The 19,587-nt window shown below is 39.6% G+C and overlaps 2 protein-coding genes across 5 annotated transcripts in view; one reads left to right on the top strand and one right to left on the bottom strand.

The window, feature by feature from the left end:
* The window catches only part of tbc1d24 (TBC1 domain family, member 24), a 33,723-nt gene that overhangs the window by 5,741 nt on the left and 8,395 nt on the right, over nt 1-19,587 (top strand). Inside the window, exons 2-3 of one of the 4 annotated variants that reach the window (XM_061756623.1) lie at nt 3,055-3,251; nt 15,147-15,183. The gene's annotated coding sequence lies outside the window, so the exon portion shown is untranslated. Of the gene's footprint in view, nt 1-3,054; nt 3,252-15,146; nt 15,184-18,745; nt 19,085-19,587 lie in introns of those variants that run through there. The other 3 variants (XM_061756622.1, XM_061756624.1, XM_061756621.1) reach the window with 3 other exon arrangements.
* Nucleotides 1,799-15,610, bottom strand: LOC133469475 (alpha-1,6-mannosylglycoprotein 6-beta-N-acetylglucosaminyltransferase B-like). The gene is made up of 18 exons (XM_061756620.1): nt 15,585-15,610; nt 14,428-14,546; nt 14,229-14,346; nt 13,511-13,650; nt 12,534-12,541; nt 10,136-10,192; nt 9,802-9,975; nt 9,496-9,663; nt 9,077-9,246; nt 8,854-8,985; nt 7,968-8,101; nt 6,401-6,525; nt 6,067-6,222; nt 5,561-5,707; nt 5,377-5,493; nt 4,351-4,425; nt 3,938-4,098; nt 1,799-3,218 (listed from the first exon to the last, which is right to left on the bottom strand). The coding sequence occupies exons 1-18, from the start codon at nt 15,608-15,610 to the stop codon at nt 3,011-3,013; spliced, it is 2,235 nt and encodes a 744-aa protein (XP_061612604.1). The 3' UTR covers nt 1,799-3,010.

Raw genomic sequence — 19,587 nt, 5'->3', positions numbered from 1 at the left:
GTTTTACTCTGCTGTATGGGGAAAAGAGAATGTTCTCCATTGCCTTGACTGGACAAATAAAGGTTAAATAAAAATAAATTCTCCTTTGTTGGCTGCATTCCTTATAATTAACCAAGTATCGAATAAATTGTTAAATTTCTATGGATTTTCTTTATTTTGCTAAAAACAATTGTCTATATAAAATCAATTAACCAAAATTCGAATTGATCAACCAATTAAAAAATGTGTATATTGTTGTTTTTTGCAATTGTTCATTTTAATTTATTTTTAAGAATTCGATTTTAATTACAAAATAGTATTTTATTCTTTATTTATTGTTATTCTGTTGTTTTATTTTATATTTTATGTTCAGTCTTTATAAGGTAAAGTACTGTTTTTGTTTTTTTAAATTAAATAAATTTATTATTTATTGTGATACATGAATTAGAATTAATACATTTTAACTATCCAATTTTGGGGAACAGACTACAAAATCAGTGAAGCAAACATTACTTTTCATTATCTAAATATCCATCCATTTTCTGAGCCGCTTCTCCTCACTAGGGTCGCGGGCGTGCTGGAGCCTATCCCAGCTATCATCGGGCAGGAGGCGGGGTACACCCTGAACTGGTTTCCAGGGCACATACAAACAAACAACCATTCGCACTCACATTCACACCTACGGGCAATTTGGAGTTGTCAATTCAGAATCAGAATCAGAATCATCTTTATTTGCCAAGTATGTCCAAAACACACAAGGAATTTGTCTCCGGTAGTTGGAGCCGCTCTAGTACAACAGACAGTCAATTTACAGAACACTTTGGAGACATAAAGACATTAACAAAAAACAACAACAAACAACAATTGTGCAAAAAGATGCAGAGTCCTCAGTTCGAATGGCTAATATCGCAATAGTCCGGTGCAATGACCATTGTGCAAAGGGCACTGAGACTTCAAGGAGTGTATGCGGTTTAAAGTGACGAGTAGTGCGATAATCTGGGACAATGGTTGTGCAAATGTTACAGATACTCCTCAATTAACCTACCATGCATGTTTTTGGGATGTGGGAGGAAAGCGGAGTGCCCGGAGAAAACCCACGCAGGCCACCGTGCCGCCATTATCTAAATACTCTGGGCCTAATTAAAGAACAGTGGTCCATATGTGGCCCCCGAGCCATACTTTGCCCACACCTGGTATAAACCTAAAACCGAGCCTTTAAAAGTGTAATTTCTTGTCATGTGAGTCAAGAAAACATCATTAATCCTGCCTATAGTGACAGAATGTGTTTGAAAGACAAACAGTGTGGGCCAGCCTCCGCTCATGGGGACTATGAAGTTAAACAAAGCCAAACAGTTGGGAAGTGGCGGTTTATATGACGATATAATCACGCTCATATGGCAGTGACCACCCAAAGGCACCCAGAGGTTATCCATGATTCACTGCGATAATGAGCCTCATCACTTAGGCTGTCACACTATCTCCTAAGAGGCCCTGGCCCATCATTTACATCCCACAAGGAATCAAGGAACCATGCAAATGTGACCCGTATGATCCATTTCTAGTTGTGTGTGATCCAGAACCCCAAAAGAGGGGCTTCACTTTCAGCGTAATTAAGAGACAGTGAAATAGAGACGAGTTTAATAGATGAATCCATCATCCTTCCATCAAGTACGAGCAGATAATGATTTTGTTAGTTGAAGAAGATGGCCAATTATCCTGACTGCACAGCAAAAACTGGGCTTAAAAAACAAGGGGGTAACGTTATGAAATAAAGAGTAGTCTCCTTCATTTAACTCATTCATTCCCAGTTAACATGGATATTTGACCTCTCACAACATGAGTGGCAGTGAATGAAAATTGTCTGCTAATAGAACATGAAATTTTGACTTGGCAAAATTACTTAAAACAAGTAAACAGTTGCCCTTAAAGCAACACAGCGATTTCTTTAAAGTAGTGTATTTATTCGACTTACACCCATAGAATTATGGTACAGTGGCATCTTGATTTAAGCTTAATTTGTTCTGTGAGCACACTCGTAGCCATTAATCCGTTCCAGCCCCACATTAGACTCATTTTGGTGTGCACACCTTGGCCAACAAGGGGCAGTATAATAGACACAAACAAAGAAGAGTTTCACAACTAAGTGACTGACTAAGCTGCAGTCATGGCCTTTTTTTTGCAGAGAATAAATGTTGCTATCATTTGTGATCAAATATCTGTTGCTTAAATGTGTGTTAGCATTAAGCTAGCAGACATTCCTAAGGCAAAGGTGTGTGGTTGCTTAAAAGACACAAAGTGTAATTCTCTTTGTTTTATGTTTAGTATGACAAACATCAACTGAAAGTTGAAGCCTCTTTTTTCTTTTTTTTTCTTTTTTGAAGACTGTAGTAGGGTCACTCACAAGTCAAGGTAGCACTCCGTTTCTTATTTTAAGCTAAACTTTACTCATAACCGGTAACAAAAAACTCAATAAGATGTTATAATACCTTATCAAGCTCTTTCAGGGAAAAATGGTGGAAGTGAAATAATCTTACACACAAAAAAAAAATGGTCAGAGGAAACATCTTGGCAGACAAAGAAGAACAAGCATATTTTGTCTTGATTTGAGATCTTTAAGCTTGGTTAGAGTTTAGTTCTTTGCAGTATATAGTGTTGTAGGCCTGGGTACATTTGCATCTCATGAAGGCACAAGAACCAAAATGCATGATAATTGGACACAGCATCTGTTAACTTCCTGTTGTCCAATTTAGCAGTGATTACCATGAGAGATTCCTGTGGGAAATTATCAAATTTCACCTAATTGCTCCCAATTATATTTACTACAATATATGTATCTTTGTTCGTCTTTCTATGCCAGCTACGAATAGTGACAAGCAGAACAATAAGATGCTGTTCCACTTGGTGGCAGAAGGTGCATAATTAACCGGTGTAGCCACTTTTAATGACATTTTTGTTTGGTGATGTGCCGTGACAATTTTCCAATGTAAAATAATATGTATATTAGCTCAGTAAATGTTGGGTAAAAACTGTTCTACAAGTCCGGGATTGAGTCAGGACTGAGTGCCACCTGTCCAGGTTGGTAAATTCTGCACGGACACAGGCGGCGGTGAGAAGGGTCTGAGCCGGCACAGCTGAACAACAGCGGTTCCTGCTGGAGGCGACAGTGTCGACCCCACGGTGTGTAAGCGGGGAAGATGTGATTGACTTCCTTGGTCATGCTGGAACAACCGATTGCAAGCCTGCAAAATTGGAAAGAATGTGACCGACTTTAAGTAAGTAATATCCCGGCAAAAATGTAATACAGTGGTCCCTGTTAATTTATTTCATGACCACAGTCATGGGAAGCATGTTTTAAGGCTTGAACTATAAATCGATTGTTTTAATTTTTCATTATATTTTGTATTTTCTATACACTTATTTTATGCTTTAAATTCTTGTTTGTTTGTGTGGTCTAATACATTTGCAAAAACATTTACAACATTTAAAAAGTGTGTTTTATTATGTTTAAATGTGTTTAAAGCATGTGGGGAAGGTTATTTTAAGCTCCTAAACTTTTTAAAAAATGATTTTGAATATTTTACAGTTGAGCACTGTACAGATTTGAAAGGTATGTATGGGGCGGTGTGGCCCAGACGGTAAGTGTATGCCCTGCAACCGGAGGGTTGGCGGTTTGTATTCCCGCCCGTGCGCATGTTGTTGTTCTTTCCCTGGTAAAGACACTTAACCCACATTGCCTACGAATGAATGTGGTTGGATTTTTGGTGGTGGTCGGAGGGGCCGTAGGCACAGAATGGCAGCCACGCTTCTGTCAGACTACCCCAGGGCACAAATAGCTTACCACCACCAGGGTGTGACTAAGGAGTGAATCCATGAAATTGTAAAGCGTCTTTGAGTGCCTAGAAAAGCGCTATATATGTGTAATACATTATTATTGCACATAATAAGGTTCATCTCTCACCTTGCGAACACGTCGGGATTGTTGAGGTGGTGAAACTGCGAGGGTTCACACACCAGCGAGGCGCGCTTACACACGCTTACACATGACTGACCGAGGGGACCCATGTGCAGCCTTAGCACACTTTCGGGAGGCCACGTGGCGACTGATGGAGTGCAGAAACTCTGGAGGGAGAAAGTTCATAAAAATCGGATTATTAATGATATGTAAACATTTCAGTTGAATATAGTTTTAATGAATGCTGGGACTCATTTATCCTGCTCATCTAAAAAGAAATGTACATATATTTTGAAGTATTTTATTATAATTTTTCATTGTCATTATTTATTTAAGGTAACTCAGTTGAGCGGTAGGTCACCGTCCTAACTCCCTCTATTGACCAGCTATGGCAGCTATATGTAGCGAAGCGCATTTACCTGCTGAGTGATATAATGATGAACCCGGTCCAGCATTCCCTCACAAGAGAACTCTCGAGGAGTTAGAGGCTTCACCTGCAAATGTACAACTGCCTTAGTTGTTGGCTTTTTAATATGAATCAAATTGGTGGGGCACTACCACTTAGGTATGCTATTCAGCTGCAGACCAAAATAAAAATACCAAAAAAAAGGGTATACAAACTTTATGGCTCCAGATACCCCCTAAAAGGGAGTTTTTTTTTTTTTTGCATAACAAATTAATATTGTTTTAGAGAAAAAAAAGTTGTAATGTTGAATGTATATAGTCTTATTTTTTTCAAGAAAAAGTCGTAAGATGACATTTTGTCGAGGTAAAAAGTCTTAATTTTATAAGAATAAAGTTTTATTTCTCCAAAATATAGGCTGAATATTATATATATTATTGTTAAGTAGTTCACTTTAATGATTAAGTAGTTAATTTTAATGAGAATAATTGATCAATTTAATCATTTTAAAATATTTGAAATATTTTAGAAAATGTCATATACATTATCTACATAATGTATATTATCATTAATCATAATTAAAATTAACAAATGTATGTAGAAAAGTGTTATTGGATTATTTACTATTAATAAATCAACCAAATATATGAGATAAATTATGTAAAAAAAAAAAAATGAATAGTTTAACCAATTTGAGGGTCAATAGAATAATAAATAAATGCATCCCCTATTACAGGACTCTTGATTATATACTATAAATGTTCAGTGGCAAAATGCGCTTTTACAAAAAAGTAGTGTTAATAATGCTCGGTTTAGAATTTAATATTTGTTCATCTTTAGAATTCCATTGCAACCTATTAAGAAGTGTTTCATATGTTGGTTTCCTTATTTAGCTCCATGATCTGATCTCTTGGTTGGATGTCATTAGATTGCACCTCATGAAGTTTGGTTTCCTTATTTAGCTCCATCACCTGATCTCTTGGTTGGACGTCATTAGATTGCACCAAATGAAGTAAGTGTGCATCAATACAATCAGGCTTACCTCCGTGCGTAGAATTTCTTTGACTGCTGCCCGTACTTGCGTCTTGTTGGTCACATCCACAGTCCACACGTGAGGTCTGCCAATGGATTTTTCAGCGTACGGGTGCTGGGAGGAGATCTGTGACCGAAGTTAATCACTGCTATTAAATCTAAAATTAATATGAACTATTTACTCTAATATTTACCTTTCTAGTTGTGGGTTTTCCTTTGTAGAAGTTGTTATTGTCTGAGGAGTGAGGCGGGTTCAGCCGTGGCTGTAGGAAGACGCAACCAAGAGCAATGGCCTCGATGGGAGCTGGACCCTCATAGGGGAAACCGAGACCTACGAAAACCTGATGGGGGCAGTATTTAAAAGGATTCTATAAATCCAGTTCTTTAATCTAACAATAATCATATGAAACATTATCCAACATAAAAATCGTGGCTATTGAAAATGCTGAGTGGCTAGTACCTCTGGGAAACCACTAGCCACAGTGGCTGGTGAGCAAAAAAGTTAATGTCAAGCCCTTTAAGACTTTTTTGTCATTAGGGGCTGTTGTTTGTTTGAGCCCTACGATTGACTGGCAACCAGTGTACCCTGCCTGTCATCCCAAAGTCAGCTAGGATACGCTCCAGCTCACTTGGGAGTCTGACGATAAGCGCTATGGAAAATGAATGAATGAATGGAAGTTGTGATGCGTTCGTGTCTGACCTTAGCTCTGCGGAGGAGTCTCAGGAAGTGTCGCTGAGAGAGCAGGCCGTGGTTTCTTACGAAGCTGGGTAAGGTGGAGACGTGTCCGGGTGGCTGGTAGACAGTGGCATGGGTCTCCAGCTCTTCGCTGATCACCTTGACATACTCTGAAAGTCCCTAAAATATTCACACACAAGTACAGATACTTGTGTTAAAACAAAAAAAGACTGGTAAAAGTAGAAGCACTGATACGACTCGTTCAGTATAAATGTACAGAATCTGAAATGTACAAAAGTACAATTTAATTACTTGCAATACCACTGTTTACATGCATGAAACTTCTACTTGACGTTACCTGCCACATGTATTCCTGTTTGCCATAGATGACGGCAATCTTCTCCTTCCTGTTGAGGTCGGACTCCTGCGCCCTCACTGCATCCTCACTTACAAAGCCCAGGAAGGAGTTATCAGGTGTATGCGCTACATCCAAAAAGACACATATTACTAAAAAAAATTTGATGATTTAAATGGATGAAACTGCAGATGAATAACATTAAAACGCTAGCCATGCCATATTCACGTTGTGTGTTAAAATAACAACTGTTGGAGGAAATGAGAGCTCTCCACAAATAAGAAGTCCACCGCTGACTGTTTGGATAGGCAGCTGCCCTCCGACACACTGAGCGAGGTGTGAGGGATGAGTATTTACCTAAGAGATGCAGGAATGTGCCAGGATAGGTGTAAGTGCCATTTTAGTTTAAAAAACATTTGTGGTGTGTGGGCTTTTGTGTCCGTGCAGAACAGCAGCAGAGTTGAGCTTTTTACACATACATTTATCGCCGCTAAACAAAAACAACTCAAGCACCTACAGTATCTTCTATCTTTTATTCTATCTTTATTTGCAATCTGATACTCTTCATCCCCTTGGCTCACTATACAAATGAAAGGGGCAGGGGTGGGCAAAGTATGGTTCAAGGGCCACACATGGCCCACTCTGTACTTTTTTTCAAGGCACTATATCGCTCTCTCTGTCCTCCTCCGGCAGGACAAATAAACACGTTCCCGGCGGAGGAATGAAGAGCGGCTCTCATCTCGGCGCATCCAGCCTTAGTCCATCCGCCGGCAGGACGGGAAATGTGACAGGGAGAGGTGTTTGAAAGTTCTGTCTGGGCCGGCAGTTTATTTAACCTGGCTATTAATCCTCACAAGGAGAACACCTTAAAAGTATGTGAGAGATCATCATGGATAAATACAATCGTGTATCATGTTTCATTAGGCTTTTATTTAATGCGGAGAGTAAAAGGCTTCGATAAGGGGTGGGCAAACATTTGTGCTCAATTAGATTTTTTTAAACAGATGAACCCCATCATTATTAGATGACGTTTAAATTATAATAAAAAAAATGTGTAAAATTTAAAATGTGTAAAATAGTTAAATATAATAAAATAATTCGTCAATTGTTTATTGTAATGCAATAAAATGTACTTAGAATTCATTATAATTGATGAATTTATTAATTATAATGTAAATAAATCTAAGAAATATATATAAAATATAAATACATTTTAATTAACCAATTTATTTGAAAGAAAATTGAAAAATTAATTATTGCAACAAATATTACAGGACTCCTGATTTTGTAAATGCTCAGTGAGGGGGATTCAAGAACTAAGTGTGCTATTTGTAGATCATGGACCACTTTAGATTACAATTGCATGTTTCAATTAAAATAAACTTCAGCTTTACAGATGCCATGTCTTCACTGCAGCTGGCACGCATCTATGTATGGCGTCTGTTTGACGTGCGACGCTAATAAATGAGGCATATTAAATACTCTTACGCAGTAAGGCATGATCCTAAACAATGTTTATACAATAAAAATATAGAAATAATGCATGCACTATTGATCATACAACACTCACGGAACATGGTCATGTACTGCAGAGGTTGGAGGCCCCAGCTACCCCAAAGTGTTTTAAATCCATGGGGCTGAGCATAACTGCCCAAGTTAAAGGCTGGTTCAGTGCCAAACGAGTCCAGAATTCTGAAGCGGCACCTATAGAACAAATTTGCAAAGTTAATGTTAAAATTGGACAGAACCTACATATATATGATCAGAAACCATGCATGTCATAGGAGAGTTATTCCCAACCACTGTGCTGCGGGAAATTATCCAATTTCACTTAAGTGGTCCGAAAATTATTATTTAATTACTACGCATAATGTATCTTTGTTCATCTACCGATCCCTGCGATGTATAGTGACAGGCAGAACAAATAAATGCTCTTCCACTAGATGGCAGAACACAGTTAAACTGTGTATCCACCGTTTGCTATTCATACAGCAAAATAATTCCTTTGTGTTCAACTAAACAGGACCAGATTTCACACTAAGTACATTTGTAAGTCAGTTGAGGCGACATCCTGATTACTTTAGTATATATTCTTTTTGTTACATTTTTGTTTGGTGGTGTGCCGTGAGCTCTTGTGCCAATAGAGGTTGGGAGAAACTGCTAGGAGATCTTCAGATTTTCTCATGCCTTCTAGTGCACAAGTGGATGAAAGCACTGAAGAGAAGTGTAGTTGCTCTACCTAGTGGTGAAGCTGGTAAATTACAGTTTCTTCAATGCAATTCAAATGCAAATTTGAATCAGAATGAACCAAAAATGACGACAAAGGGTCACCGGTGTGCCGGACCCTATCCCATCTGATTTTGGCTGAGAGTCGGGGTACACACTCAACTAGTTGCCAGCCAGTCGCAGACATTTCCAATAATATTACATTAACAAAAATTATTACTTAGACTCACTGGTAATATTGGAAAGCCAGTCCCATGGCCCCTCGAAGGTGAGCAAGACCGTGATAGTCAGTATAGATGAGGTCAAACGACAAGGGACCCTTGATCGGACAGCTGCCTCGGCCAGGAGCAGCACCTATAAGTCTGGAGCGTTCTCAACAAAGTCAGTCGATTCGGATCATTTTTGCACCAAAGCTACTACCTAAATTATATCTCTCAGATAGGGGTTGCCCACCTGTGGAGGTGATACTGCGAAGTGGTGAGGCTCACATTGTGGCCCAGTATGGTCAAACAGGCACTAAGGTCTGCCCACTGAACCAGCTCTCCAAGAGGACCACCTCTTTCCAGCATAGCTTCAAAATGTTGGCCTGCACCCCCAGCGAGAGCGCCGGGATAAAGCAGTACCTACAGGTCCAGAGAAAAACTGCATAAAATTTACCAAAGAAAACCAAAATAGTAAGCTTAAATACAGTACAGAGCTTCACTTTTTTGACATTTTGTGTCACAATTCCATTACGGGGCATTGTGTGTAGAATTTTAAGAGAAAAAAACATCCGTTTTGTTATGTTAAAGCTGTAATATAACAAAATGTGAAAAAGTGAAGAACTGTGAGTACTTTCCAGATACACATGTAAATAAATTGCGAGTTCTAACCCTCATGAGAGATGAATGTGTCTTGTTGTTTTGCTGTCTCATCGTGAGAGCAGCCTGTCTCCAGCACTCTGACATCATTTCCACTCTGGAGCGCATGAATCTGACTGCAGGGCCGCTGCTGTTGTTGATGACTTCATAGAGTGAACTCATGCTTGTGCGTATCGCCGCCTGTGTAAGAAAGTGGTGTGAGCATGCAAGTGCAAGTCCAGTCTCATGAATACAAAGTCAAGTCGACTGTCGACTTAAGTCTGACTCAAGTTATGTCACTCAAGTTCCCCACCTCTGCTACTTTGTAATACTTGATACCTTCTTTGTGTCGGGCTGAGCTCTCTGATGCCAAGTGGGAGTAGAGTGGTTCCGGCCAGGTTGAGGGGGGCAGAAGTTCTCTATTTGGCTGAGGTAAGTTAGTATGGAGCAGGCGGTGCCATCCACGTCGTAAAAGGCATAGCAGGGGTCTGACTGCCATTTGGCCTGCAAGAACTACAACATAAATGATAAATGATAGTATGTTTAGGAACAACACAAGTCTTTATAAAGCAGTTTTACAATAGGATAACATTAACTAAACTTATGCAAATACTGTATTGAAGTTGCACCTAGTGCAGTGCACCATGAAAGTTCTACAAAAATACTTTCTCACCGCAACTTTCTCTGCACACACTGGATATGCAGTATCCACGGGCACCACACACGTCTCCTTGGGCTCTATGAGAATTAATTACATATGAATTTACTGGACTCTTCATTGGATACATCTGCACAGTCTAAGGGGAGGGGGGGGGGGGGTCAATACAGTGTGTGTGTGTGTTTAATAGAATTTAAGAGTACAGGCAGTGTGTAGACTTCCCATAAGCCACACCCACCCCACAACAAGCTCTTGCCAATGTCAATTATATGTAACTAACACCCACATACACACCCACCTGATCCACCTGCGTCCTACCAAATTATTATTATTTTTTTTTTTATATACAATGCTGGCCCTTGCCAAAATAAACACTCCTTTGCTGTGTAAAACAACCTAGTAAAAGGCAAAAAGAGGGGATAAGAAAAACAACAGGTATAGCCATACCCTTAAGAACAGCAAACGGCGCATGGTAGAGGTGAAAAAGCTCCATTTTCAAAAATATGAGTGGGCAAGTTTTATGAAAACGCTAATGCGTACTTCATGAGTCATATTTTATGGGCGCAAGGCAGGTGTCGGTAAAGTTCGGGCTAGGGCAGGGGCAACATTTGGCCCACTGAGCAGGTATTCAATCAGAGTCCTGTAGTAATGTTTGCGTTAATTGTGCCATTTGTATCCCTAATATTGGCTAGTTAAAATGTATTTGTTCATTTTTATTCATTAAATTGACATTTCTTTAATATCAATTTAATAATTAGTTTTATTTATTTATTCCTTAATCGATTTATTGTCAGTAAAAACTATATACAGTGGACCCTCTCATTTGCAGTTTTGCTTCCGCGATATCACCAATTTGTGGAATTTTTGGGAATCTATACCCCGTTATCGGTATTTTTTTAACCTAGTCCCCTGCTTATTTGCAGAAACCCCCGTTTATTCATGCATTGATGGGTTTTTTGCTTTTTTTATTTTCATGGCAATTATAAGGCAGCGTCAATTATTCACTGACTGACTTAATGTGAAATACATAAGTAAAATTTTAAAAATTACACATTTCACATGTATGCATTTAAATTCAATTGTTACTCTCTTTGTTGTATTAAAAAATCTTAATTCTAATTGCATTAATTAGAAGTAACACAATTGAAAAATAAGAATGAATTATGATTTTATGACTTTTAACTATTTCACATATTTTACATATCGCTGGTGTTGGGCCGAAACTTCCTAAGTCCAATTCGGTAGATTTCTTATTTTTTCACAAATCAATACTATTGGTCAGTCCCCATGTGCGTATGTTATTTTCATAAATTATTGACCAATCTTAAATCTTGAAAATGTCTTTCTGTCATTGATGATGCAATGGTAATGGTTCGGTTTTTTTGGTTTCTTGTAAAGTGATGGTTTTGGAGATGCAAGGCTTCTGCCCAACACCAGCAGTATCACATTTTCACTTGATGATGAATGACCTGGCCCCATCTGTTTATTTTAAAAATCAAATGTGCCCCTTGAGCGCATAGGTTTGTCCACCCCTGGTGTAAGGGGAGACGAGGTGTGTGTTTTTGTTTTGTGCATGCGGGTGGCTTGCGTGCACTGTAAGCGTGTCGACAAGCGTGTCTGTGTGGCCCAGCTTTCATGAATTGTTCAAACAAGGAGGTGAGAGTGCACCCGCACATCTCCATGGCCAACACACACACATTGCATGCCAACTATGGTGTGCGTAACCTAATTCTCACCTGACACCTCTCAGGTGGGTCGTGGTGGGTGTTGTTAAAGTTCTATTCAAAGGACTTCATTCCCCTTAACACCCTGCACTCGTTGCCCTTTAACCAGCATCCCCTTGCATTCACATCCATTATCACAGCTTGTTAATTTGGCCCTGTGGGTAACCTCTCTAGCACTGAAGACTTTGAACTGAGGTTTTGGCTCACAATGACACACTCCAGGGTGACCGCAAAGGCGCTAGCAATTGGCCAATTAGTCAATTAGAACTGGAGCAAACCACAAACTCTGATGTGAGCAAGTGTTGCTTTTAGGAGCTTATATGGTTGAAATTAAGGATTGGCCAAGCAGGATCTTTATCTAGCAGCAACATCTGAGCAATTTGCCAGTCACTTCTTATACAGTAGATATAAAAAGTCTACACACCCCTGTTCTAATGCCAGGTTGTTGTGACGTTAAAACAAATGAAACCGAGATCAATCATTTCAAAACTTTTGACACCAGTAATGTGGCCTATAAACTGTGCAACTCATCCATCCAGCCATCCATTTCCTGAACCGCTTATCCTCACAAGGGTCGCGGGAGTGCTGCAGCCTATCACAGCCATCATCGGGCAGCAGGCGGGGTACACCCTCAACCGGTAGCCAGCCAATCGCAGGGCACACATAAACAAACAACCATTCACACTCACATTCACACCTACGGGCAATTTAGAGTCTTCAATTAACCTACCGTGCATGTTTTTGGGATGTGGGAGGAAACCGCAATGCCCAGAGAAAACACACGCTGGCACGGGGAGAACATGCAAACTACACACAGGAGGGGCTGGAGATTGAACCCCGGTCCTCAGAACTGTGAGGCAGACGCTCTAACCAGTAGTACACCGTGCCGCCTGTGCAACTCAATTAAATGTTTTTTAAATATCTTTTCATTAGGGGAAATTAAAAATGAACAACTGAAATAATGTGGTTGCACAAGTGTGCACACCCACTTAACTGGGATGTTGCCTGTGTTCAGCATTAACCCATCACATTTATACACATTTTGAGTGTGAGTCAGGAAACCTGTCACCATTAAAAGTGCCTTTGATTAACCTCAAATAATTGTTTTATTTTTATTTTTTGCTTTGTAGCAGAAGCCTGAAGGTTTCATACGCACACTGACTGCTATTTTGAACTGTTCATAATTCCCTCTGCTTTGTGTAAGGCCTGGTGCCTTTCAACTGAAGCAAAACAGCCCCAAAGCATGATGCTGCTGCTACCATGCTTAATTGTAGATATAACAGTTCAAGTCTTCTGGTGAGGCTTTACCACAAGGTTTAAGCGCATGTTTATGGGACTTTCTGACCATTCTTCCAGAAGCGCTTTTGTGAGTTCCTGCAGTGATGTGGGACGAGAGGGTCTTGCTCTGAGTCTCCGCTCTAATTCATGAGTGAGGTCAGGACTCTTTGCAGGACAGTCCAGTTCATCCACAGAAAACTCTTTCATAGTTGTCTTTATGGACCTTGCTTTGTGCACTGGTGCACAGTCATGTTGGGACAGGAAGGGGCCATCCCCAAATTCTTCCCACAAAGTTGGGAACATGTAATTCTCCAAAATCTTTTGGTATGCTGAAGCATTCAGAGTTCCTTTCTCTGGAAATAAAAGGCCAATATTTTTGTTCAAATACCTGTGTGCTTTCCTTGATTCTCACGTGTCGGCGGGGTGTGAGGCTGGCGCTGATGATGATTGAACTGGTCCAGTCTCTGGGAAACCCTGTTCAGCTCCTTCTCCACCAAGCGGGCCAAGCCTTGCTGGTCCTGTCTAAAGCTGGCAAACCAAGATCAATCGATGATCGCAATCAAAATCATGCATATTAACATATACCCCTTATATTGTATCCATATTTATATATCTCAATTTGTGCTTATTTTTCAAATGTGACTGCAGCATGTCTTTACATTATTTTAATGTCTATAGTCTCTTTAACGTTTCAATGTACAATACATAGAACTATTATACAAGTATGCATATCAGCAGTTTAATACACGCTACATACTATTGGGTGTATTATAATTGATCATTATATTATTATATATCACTTTTAACAGTATACTTCCCACGATGCAGTAATTGTACAAATATTACTATAGCATAATCAGATAATATTAATTACCACATACCAAGATGAGACATCGTTTTTTTTTTTCAGGTTTGACTAGATTCACATTTCTTTTAAGTCCTTCTCAATGCTGGTTTTTATTTATATTTGTACTTTGTGGGTTGTTTCTATTTATTGCTTCTATCTAGCTGTCTGTCTGTCTATGATGTGTATAATTTATAGTTTTATGCGTGCTATACGTATTCCAAACCTTATTATTCCAGTATTCCAGGTGTTGTATTAGTACCTCTGCAGAAGCATATGGAGATCCTCTGAGGTCCTCTTAGCATCTCGCTCTCTGCTCAGCCTCTGCACTTGAGTACTAAGAGCCTCTAAGCGAAGAGCCAGCCTGCGAAAACCCAGACCTGAAAATAACATTACACACATCTACATGTAGTGTCACACCACTATGATCATGTTTAAGATTGTTTCTTGGTTTTTTTTACCCCGATCCTCAGCAGGGGACCTCCCAACAGGGTCATCTTTGGATATTTCCAGTGGCACCCAGAGGCTCTGCAGCAGTAGCGAGAAGGCAGACAGACCCAGGCAGAGCACCAAGCAACCACTAGAGGGTGCAATAGACATGGGGAAATGAGCTATTTAGTATTTTTTTGCCCAGTGACCACCTTATGACTCCAAACATTCCTATCTCAAATCATATTTCCCCACTGAAATGAAAGGAAATTCCATTGATCTGTTCAAACCCCACAAAAATGTTTTTTAAACAAGAAAAATAGCACTCTACAGTATTATGCTGGCTAAAAACATGCAGTAATAGCATAATTAAATAGAATGTAAATGTGCATCATGATTTCATGGTTCAATGCCCATTGACATTGTGCTCACACCAATTAAATAGAATGTAAATGTGCATCATGATTTCATGGTTCAATGCCCATTGACATTGTGCTCACACCTACTAAGTGACTCAGTAAGCTACTGTAATGTCTTTTCACAGAGGTTAAAAGATATATGCCTGTGAGTATTGTTATTGTCATGTCTACATGTGTTGCTACACCATTTGTGTCCAATTATCTGTCGCTTATTAGACCATCTTTGGCATTTTGCATTGCTTGTTAGCGTTAAGCTAGCGGACATTTGTAAATTACGTGTTTTGATAAAATACACAACACATAATTCTCCTTGTTTTATGTTTGCATTGCAGGGAGGTGGAGTCTAGCCAAGATGACTTCAGGAGAAAGGTGCACTACACCGTAGACTGGTCCCCAGTCAGTCATTGGGCACATATAGAGACAGACAACCTTATCTACACACACTCACACTGTCACTGAGTGGAAAATTAACCCACGCTGCCTGCACCAAAGTCAGACATACAACACCATCAGTGACTAAAGATTAATCAAATATATTTTTTTAAGAATAAGTGTTACCCGATGACAGCTGGGATAGGCTCCAGCACGCCCGCGACCCTAGTGAGGAGAAGCGGCTCAGAAAATGGATGGATGGATGGTTTTAAATTACAAATGTCAAAGAAATTCTTGATGCATGTGCGTAACAAGTCATTCAGCTATAGTAATAGTCCACAGCTAAATCTGTTGCATCTGAAAACTGTGACTGTTAATCTGATGATGCTCAGTCTTACCTGCGTGGTCGCAGTGCAACACGCATGACCTCTTTTTTGTTGTCGTCGTTGTCGCAGCTGTCGGATCTCACTGCCAAACACAGAATGAATCAAACTGTACAACATGGTGAGTAATCATTGTGCAACACTGGCTCTGCCGTAATATCGTTTTAGACTCAAATTGTAATTGAATTATATATTTGGGTAATGCAAAAGTCATCATGTCTGGCCAATAATGTGGCCTTAGGTGTTTGCGCAGAAGGTTCAGCAAGCTGATATAATACTGAAGCCATGTCACCACTGTGGGATGCACACTATATAGAATCTATATAGTCTATCTATCTATATTATAGATGTCAACAATTGTGTTAAAATAGACAAGGCATATGCAGACACTCCTCACCTCCTGATATCTTCTTACCCACTGCCAGGCTCCATCAGGCCTGTTTAGAAAACAAACTTTTTAAAAGGCTTTTTAAAAAGAAAAGAAATGAAGTCTAGGCTGAAAACTCCTTTTTTGTCTGCTTTCGCTCTTTACATCCTTCTGTTTCTGCGCCCTTTCTGTCTCGCGACCCATGGGTGGGCATCCTGTGGTTGCCATGGTAACTTGACTCCCCTTTTTTAAGGAAAACAATACCCACGGTGGCGCCGGGGCCATTCACGGACACAATGGAACCCACGCTATAGGGTGACAGAGTTTCTTTTTAGGACTGCTAGACACACACAAGCTTGGGCTGTAAATGGATGCCACAATGCTTATTTAAATTGCTGTGTATGTGTACATACACTTTAGTATTTAAAAAAATTTTACAGACAGAAAATACTCATCCAAACAACCAAGATAGTGATGTGAGAAATGTGGGAATGGAAACATTTATTTCAGGAGAGGTTTACTTTAGTGGTAAATAAAGAGACTGAACCAGCACTAAAACAGCAGAGGTAATTCCTCTTAATCCCAATTGTAACTGTAATAAATTGTGCCTTATTTAATACCATAATATCCCTCCAAAATATTTGACACCATAAAAAATGGCTGGGCTGGATTAATGGCATTTCCATTCAATTAAATGAGGAAGGATGAATTAAGATACAAGTGTTTTGAGTTGCGAGGATGGCCACGGAATGAATTAGATTCCTATCTTAAGGCACCTCTTAAAAGTAAAACAAACAAAAAAAACCTGCTACATAGTGTAATTATACTGTAAATGTCTGGCAATTGGCATATCTGCCATTTGGAAAACACAAGTTGGATTGAAAATTGTTCTGTATTGTGTTTGTTGTTGTTTTTTGTATTACTGCCTCTATGTGATAATTCTCACTGTCATTCAGCATGTCATGGAAATGGCGGTACATTTGAACAGCGCAGTAAAGCAAACACTGTTTATCCATCCAAACAGGACTTTCCAGCTCAACTGTGCCAGAAATAGAAAGTGTTAAAATATACTGTCTATCATGACTACAAATAACAGATCACTTCTGAGCCCATTTGTCACACCTTTCCTTCTTGGAATTAAGCAGCAGTACGTATGCTGAACTCTGATTGGCTGAGCGCACCAACTCATGTAAGTCAATTGAGGTAAAGCTGTTGAGCTAATGAGGAAACAATGAATAAACTGTATTTTAAACACAGGGTTCCAAAAGAGTTCAATACTTTGTGGCCACTAAAGATCTTCAACAAAAGCTTAAACGCCATCCATATCCATATTTTGGTTTTGTGTTTGTGCACCCCTTCATGAAACTGTGCACGCAGTGATGTCACGCGATGTGTGGGAGCGCAAAGATTTGACGACCATAAACCTCCATAAGCTAGGCCCTGAAGGCTTACTGGCTTTAGACCCATCTGTCTCTCGCTTTCCCTCACACACATACACGTGCACAATCATGGCATTTTGCCACAAATGCCTAGTAATTCATGTACATACTGTACTCCGATGCGATCCCAGTCATCTGGTTGCACTGCACAAGTCTCACTGTCATCCAAATTGAAATATTTTATAAATCTGACATTACGTGGCATGTAGAATTATATTGTCTTCAACCAACAACCTTCTCATGCTACATCGATCAGCATAAGCCTTTTAGAGTAGGTGGAAGCTGTGGACACAAAAGAAGCCTCAGTCGTAGTAGTAGTAGTTGTTGTTGTAGTATAGTAGAAAGTGTAGTTGGTGGTTAGGAAACAGCCAAATCCATCTCGGGCCCAATTTTTCCTGCTCTGTTTTAAAAGGCCGACCATGCGATAGAAATAAAAAGTATCCACACCCATGTTCAAATACCAGGTTTTTGTGATATAAAAAAAAAAGAGAAAAATGTGTGATGATGGGTCACTTCCATTTAACATGAGTTTAAATTTAATTGGTTCATTCAGAACACAGCCCCATCTTATTTATAAGAGCGTGTGCACAGTTGTGCAACCGCATTATTTCAGTTGTTTATTTCTACTTGCCCTCTCGAAAACATTTCAAAACAAATTCAAATGAGTTGCACAGTTTATAATTCAAATTAATGGTGCTTTTGAAATGGTCTGTGTTCTATTACGTTTTATTAACCTCTTAGTTCCCAAAATACGCACAAATTTTGGTCGATCTGCTTTCTTAATTTTCTGCCTCAAATGACTGAAACACTCAGCAACAAATAATCAAAATAATGCCATTTGAACAGGGGGGTGAAGAATTTTTTATAACCACTTGATTTGACAAACATCTGTAGTTCAGGACACTGTAACACGATAGGATAGGTTCCAGCTGTGGAAAATGGATGGCTTGATATAACATATGTATGCATTTAAAGTTTTTGTCCAGATGAGATACCCAGAGCCTTTGAAGTACTGTACTGTATTAGAAAATGAATTACATAATATATTTGTGTCTCAGAGAGACAACATGACTGGAAGAAAAAGAAATAAAAGTTGTTGTAAAAGGCACGCAGGTTTTCCACAATTTAATCATCAGTAATAAGTGTCATGTGTTGGGCGGCTGTGTCTTGGTGCTGACTTTGACCACAGCACAAAGGAAGGTTTTGTTTCCCTGTTAGGGTGCTTGCTGTCCAACTGTCATCCACTTTGACAGTCTGGATGTAAACAAGTAGCCTGTATGTGTTGCATTATGCGTGGGAAAAAAATACTAATAGTGTGTATATGATCTTGGGAGAAAGAGGAGAGGGATTTTAGTCTTAACGTTAAGAAAATATGTCTATTTTTAATCAGTTCATTTGAGCTGTTGTGCTTGCCGTGCAGCAGCAAATTGAGTTTGCGGCTGAGCCGCTTTGGAGCAAATGCGCATGCGCGAGGCGACTTCCCCTCTTGAATGCCGCTTGACGTCTCAAGACATCTCTCCCTCTCCAGGTAGGAGCAACATCTGCATTGTTTTTCGCACCAAGACACGCTCTCACTCACTTTTGGCGATCTAAGGAAGCGTACCTGCTCCTTTTTGACAAAGGCGTTGAGATGTCCACGCGTTGCTTTCTCACCAGTTCACAGTGAAAAGGAGAAAAGACGACTGCCCTGCAAATTTATGCGGAGGTAGGTGAGATTTATGCTAGCCCATGGCAAACCGTTAGCCGACGTTTTTTGGTTTTTTTTCTCACGAAGTTATTTTAATTGATGTCTGTCGAGTTGGACTGTTTGTGCCTATGTGATTCGTAGGTAGCTGTTTGTTTTTAAATGGTGGGAGATTGTGTCAGTGGGACATGGGCAGCTGGCGGCTAGGTCATGCTAACAATGCTAACTTGGCGAGAATGAATGGGAGAGGTTGAGACAGATTTGTTTGCATTTCTTTTCGATGCACCTTGTGAATTTACTTTGCCTACCTCTCTGAGGATCACGTTTATGTTTGCCTCAATTATTGTTTTCAATGCATTTGCAGCTGCATGTTGGTAGAACGAGGTGGCAGACACTTTGACTTTTTGCAGGACACAAAGATTATTGAGGTCAGATTATCATAAAAGAAGCCTGTAATTATGCTCTGAGATTATTTCTCCATAGACCTAGATGAACTCGTGCAAGTGAGAGGTTTGTAAGTGCGAGAGG

This window comes from Phyllopteryx taeniolatus, chromosome 19 (genome assembly GCF_024500385.1).
Source record: "Phyllopteryx taeniolatus isolate TA_2022b chromosome 19, UOR_Ptae_1.2, whole genome shotgun sequence".
Taxonomy (NCBI): Eukaryota; Metazoa; Chordata; class Actinopteri; order Syngnathiformes; family Syngnathidae; genus Phyllopteryx; species Phyllopteryx taeniolatus.
This window is presented reverse-complemented; position numbering and strand designations above follow the sequence as displayed.

Bases quoted from the DNA above. Each gene is read 5' to 3' on its own strand.
- LOC133469475 (XM_061756620.1), bottom strand. From the start codon at position 15,610: ATGCGTGTTGCACTGCGACCACGCAG. The intron at 14,547-15,584 runs GTAAGACTGAGC...TGCACCCTCTAG, and splicing joins GTTGCACTGCGACCACGCAG to TGGTTGCTTGGTGCTCTGCC. The intron at 5,708-6,066 runs GTCAGACACGAA...TGCCCCCATCAG, and splicing joins GACTCCTCCGCAGAGCTAAG to GTTTTCGTAGGTCTCGGTTT.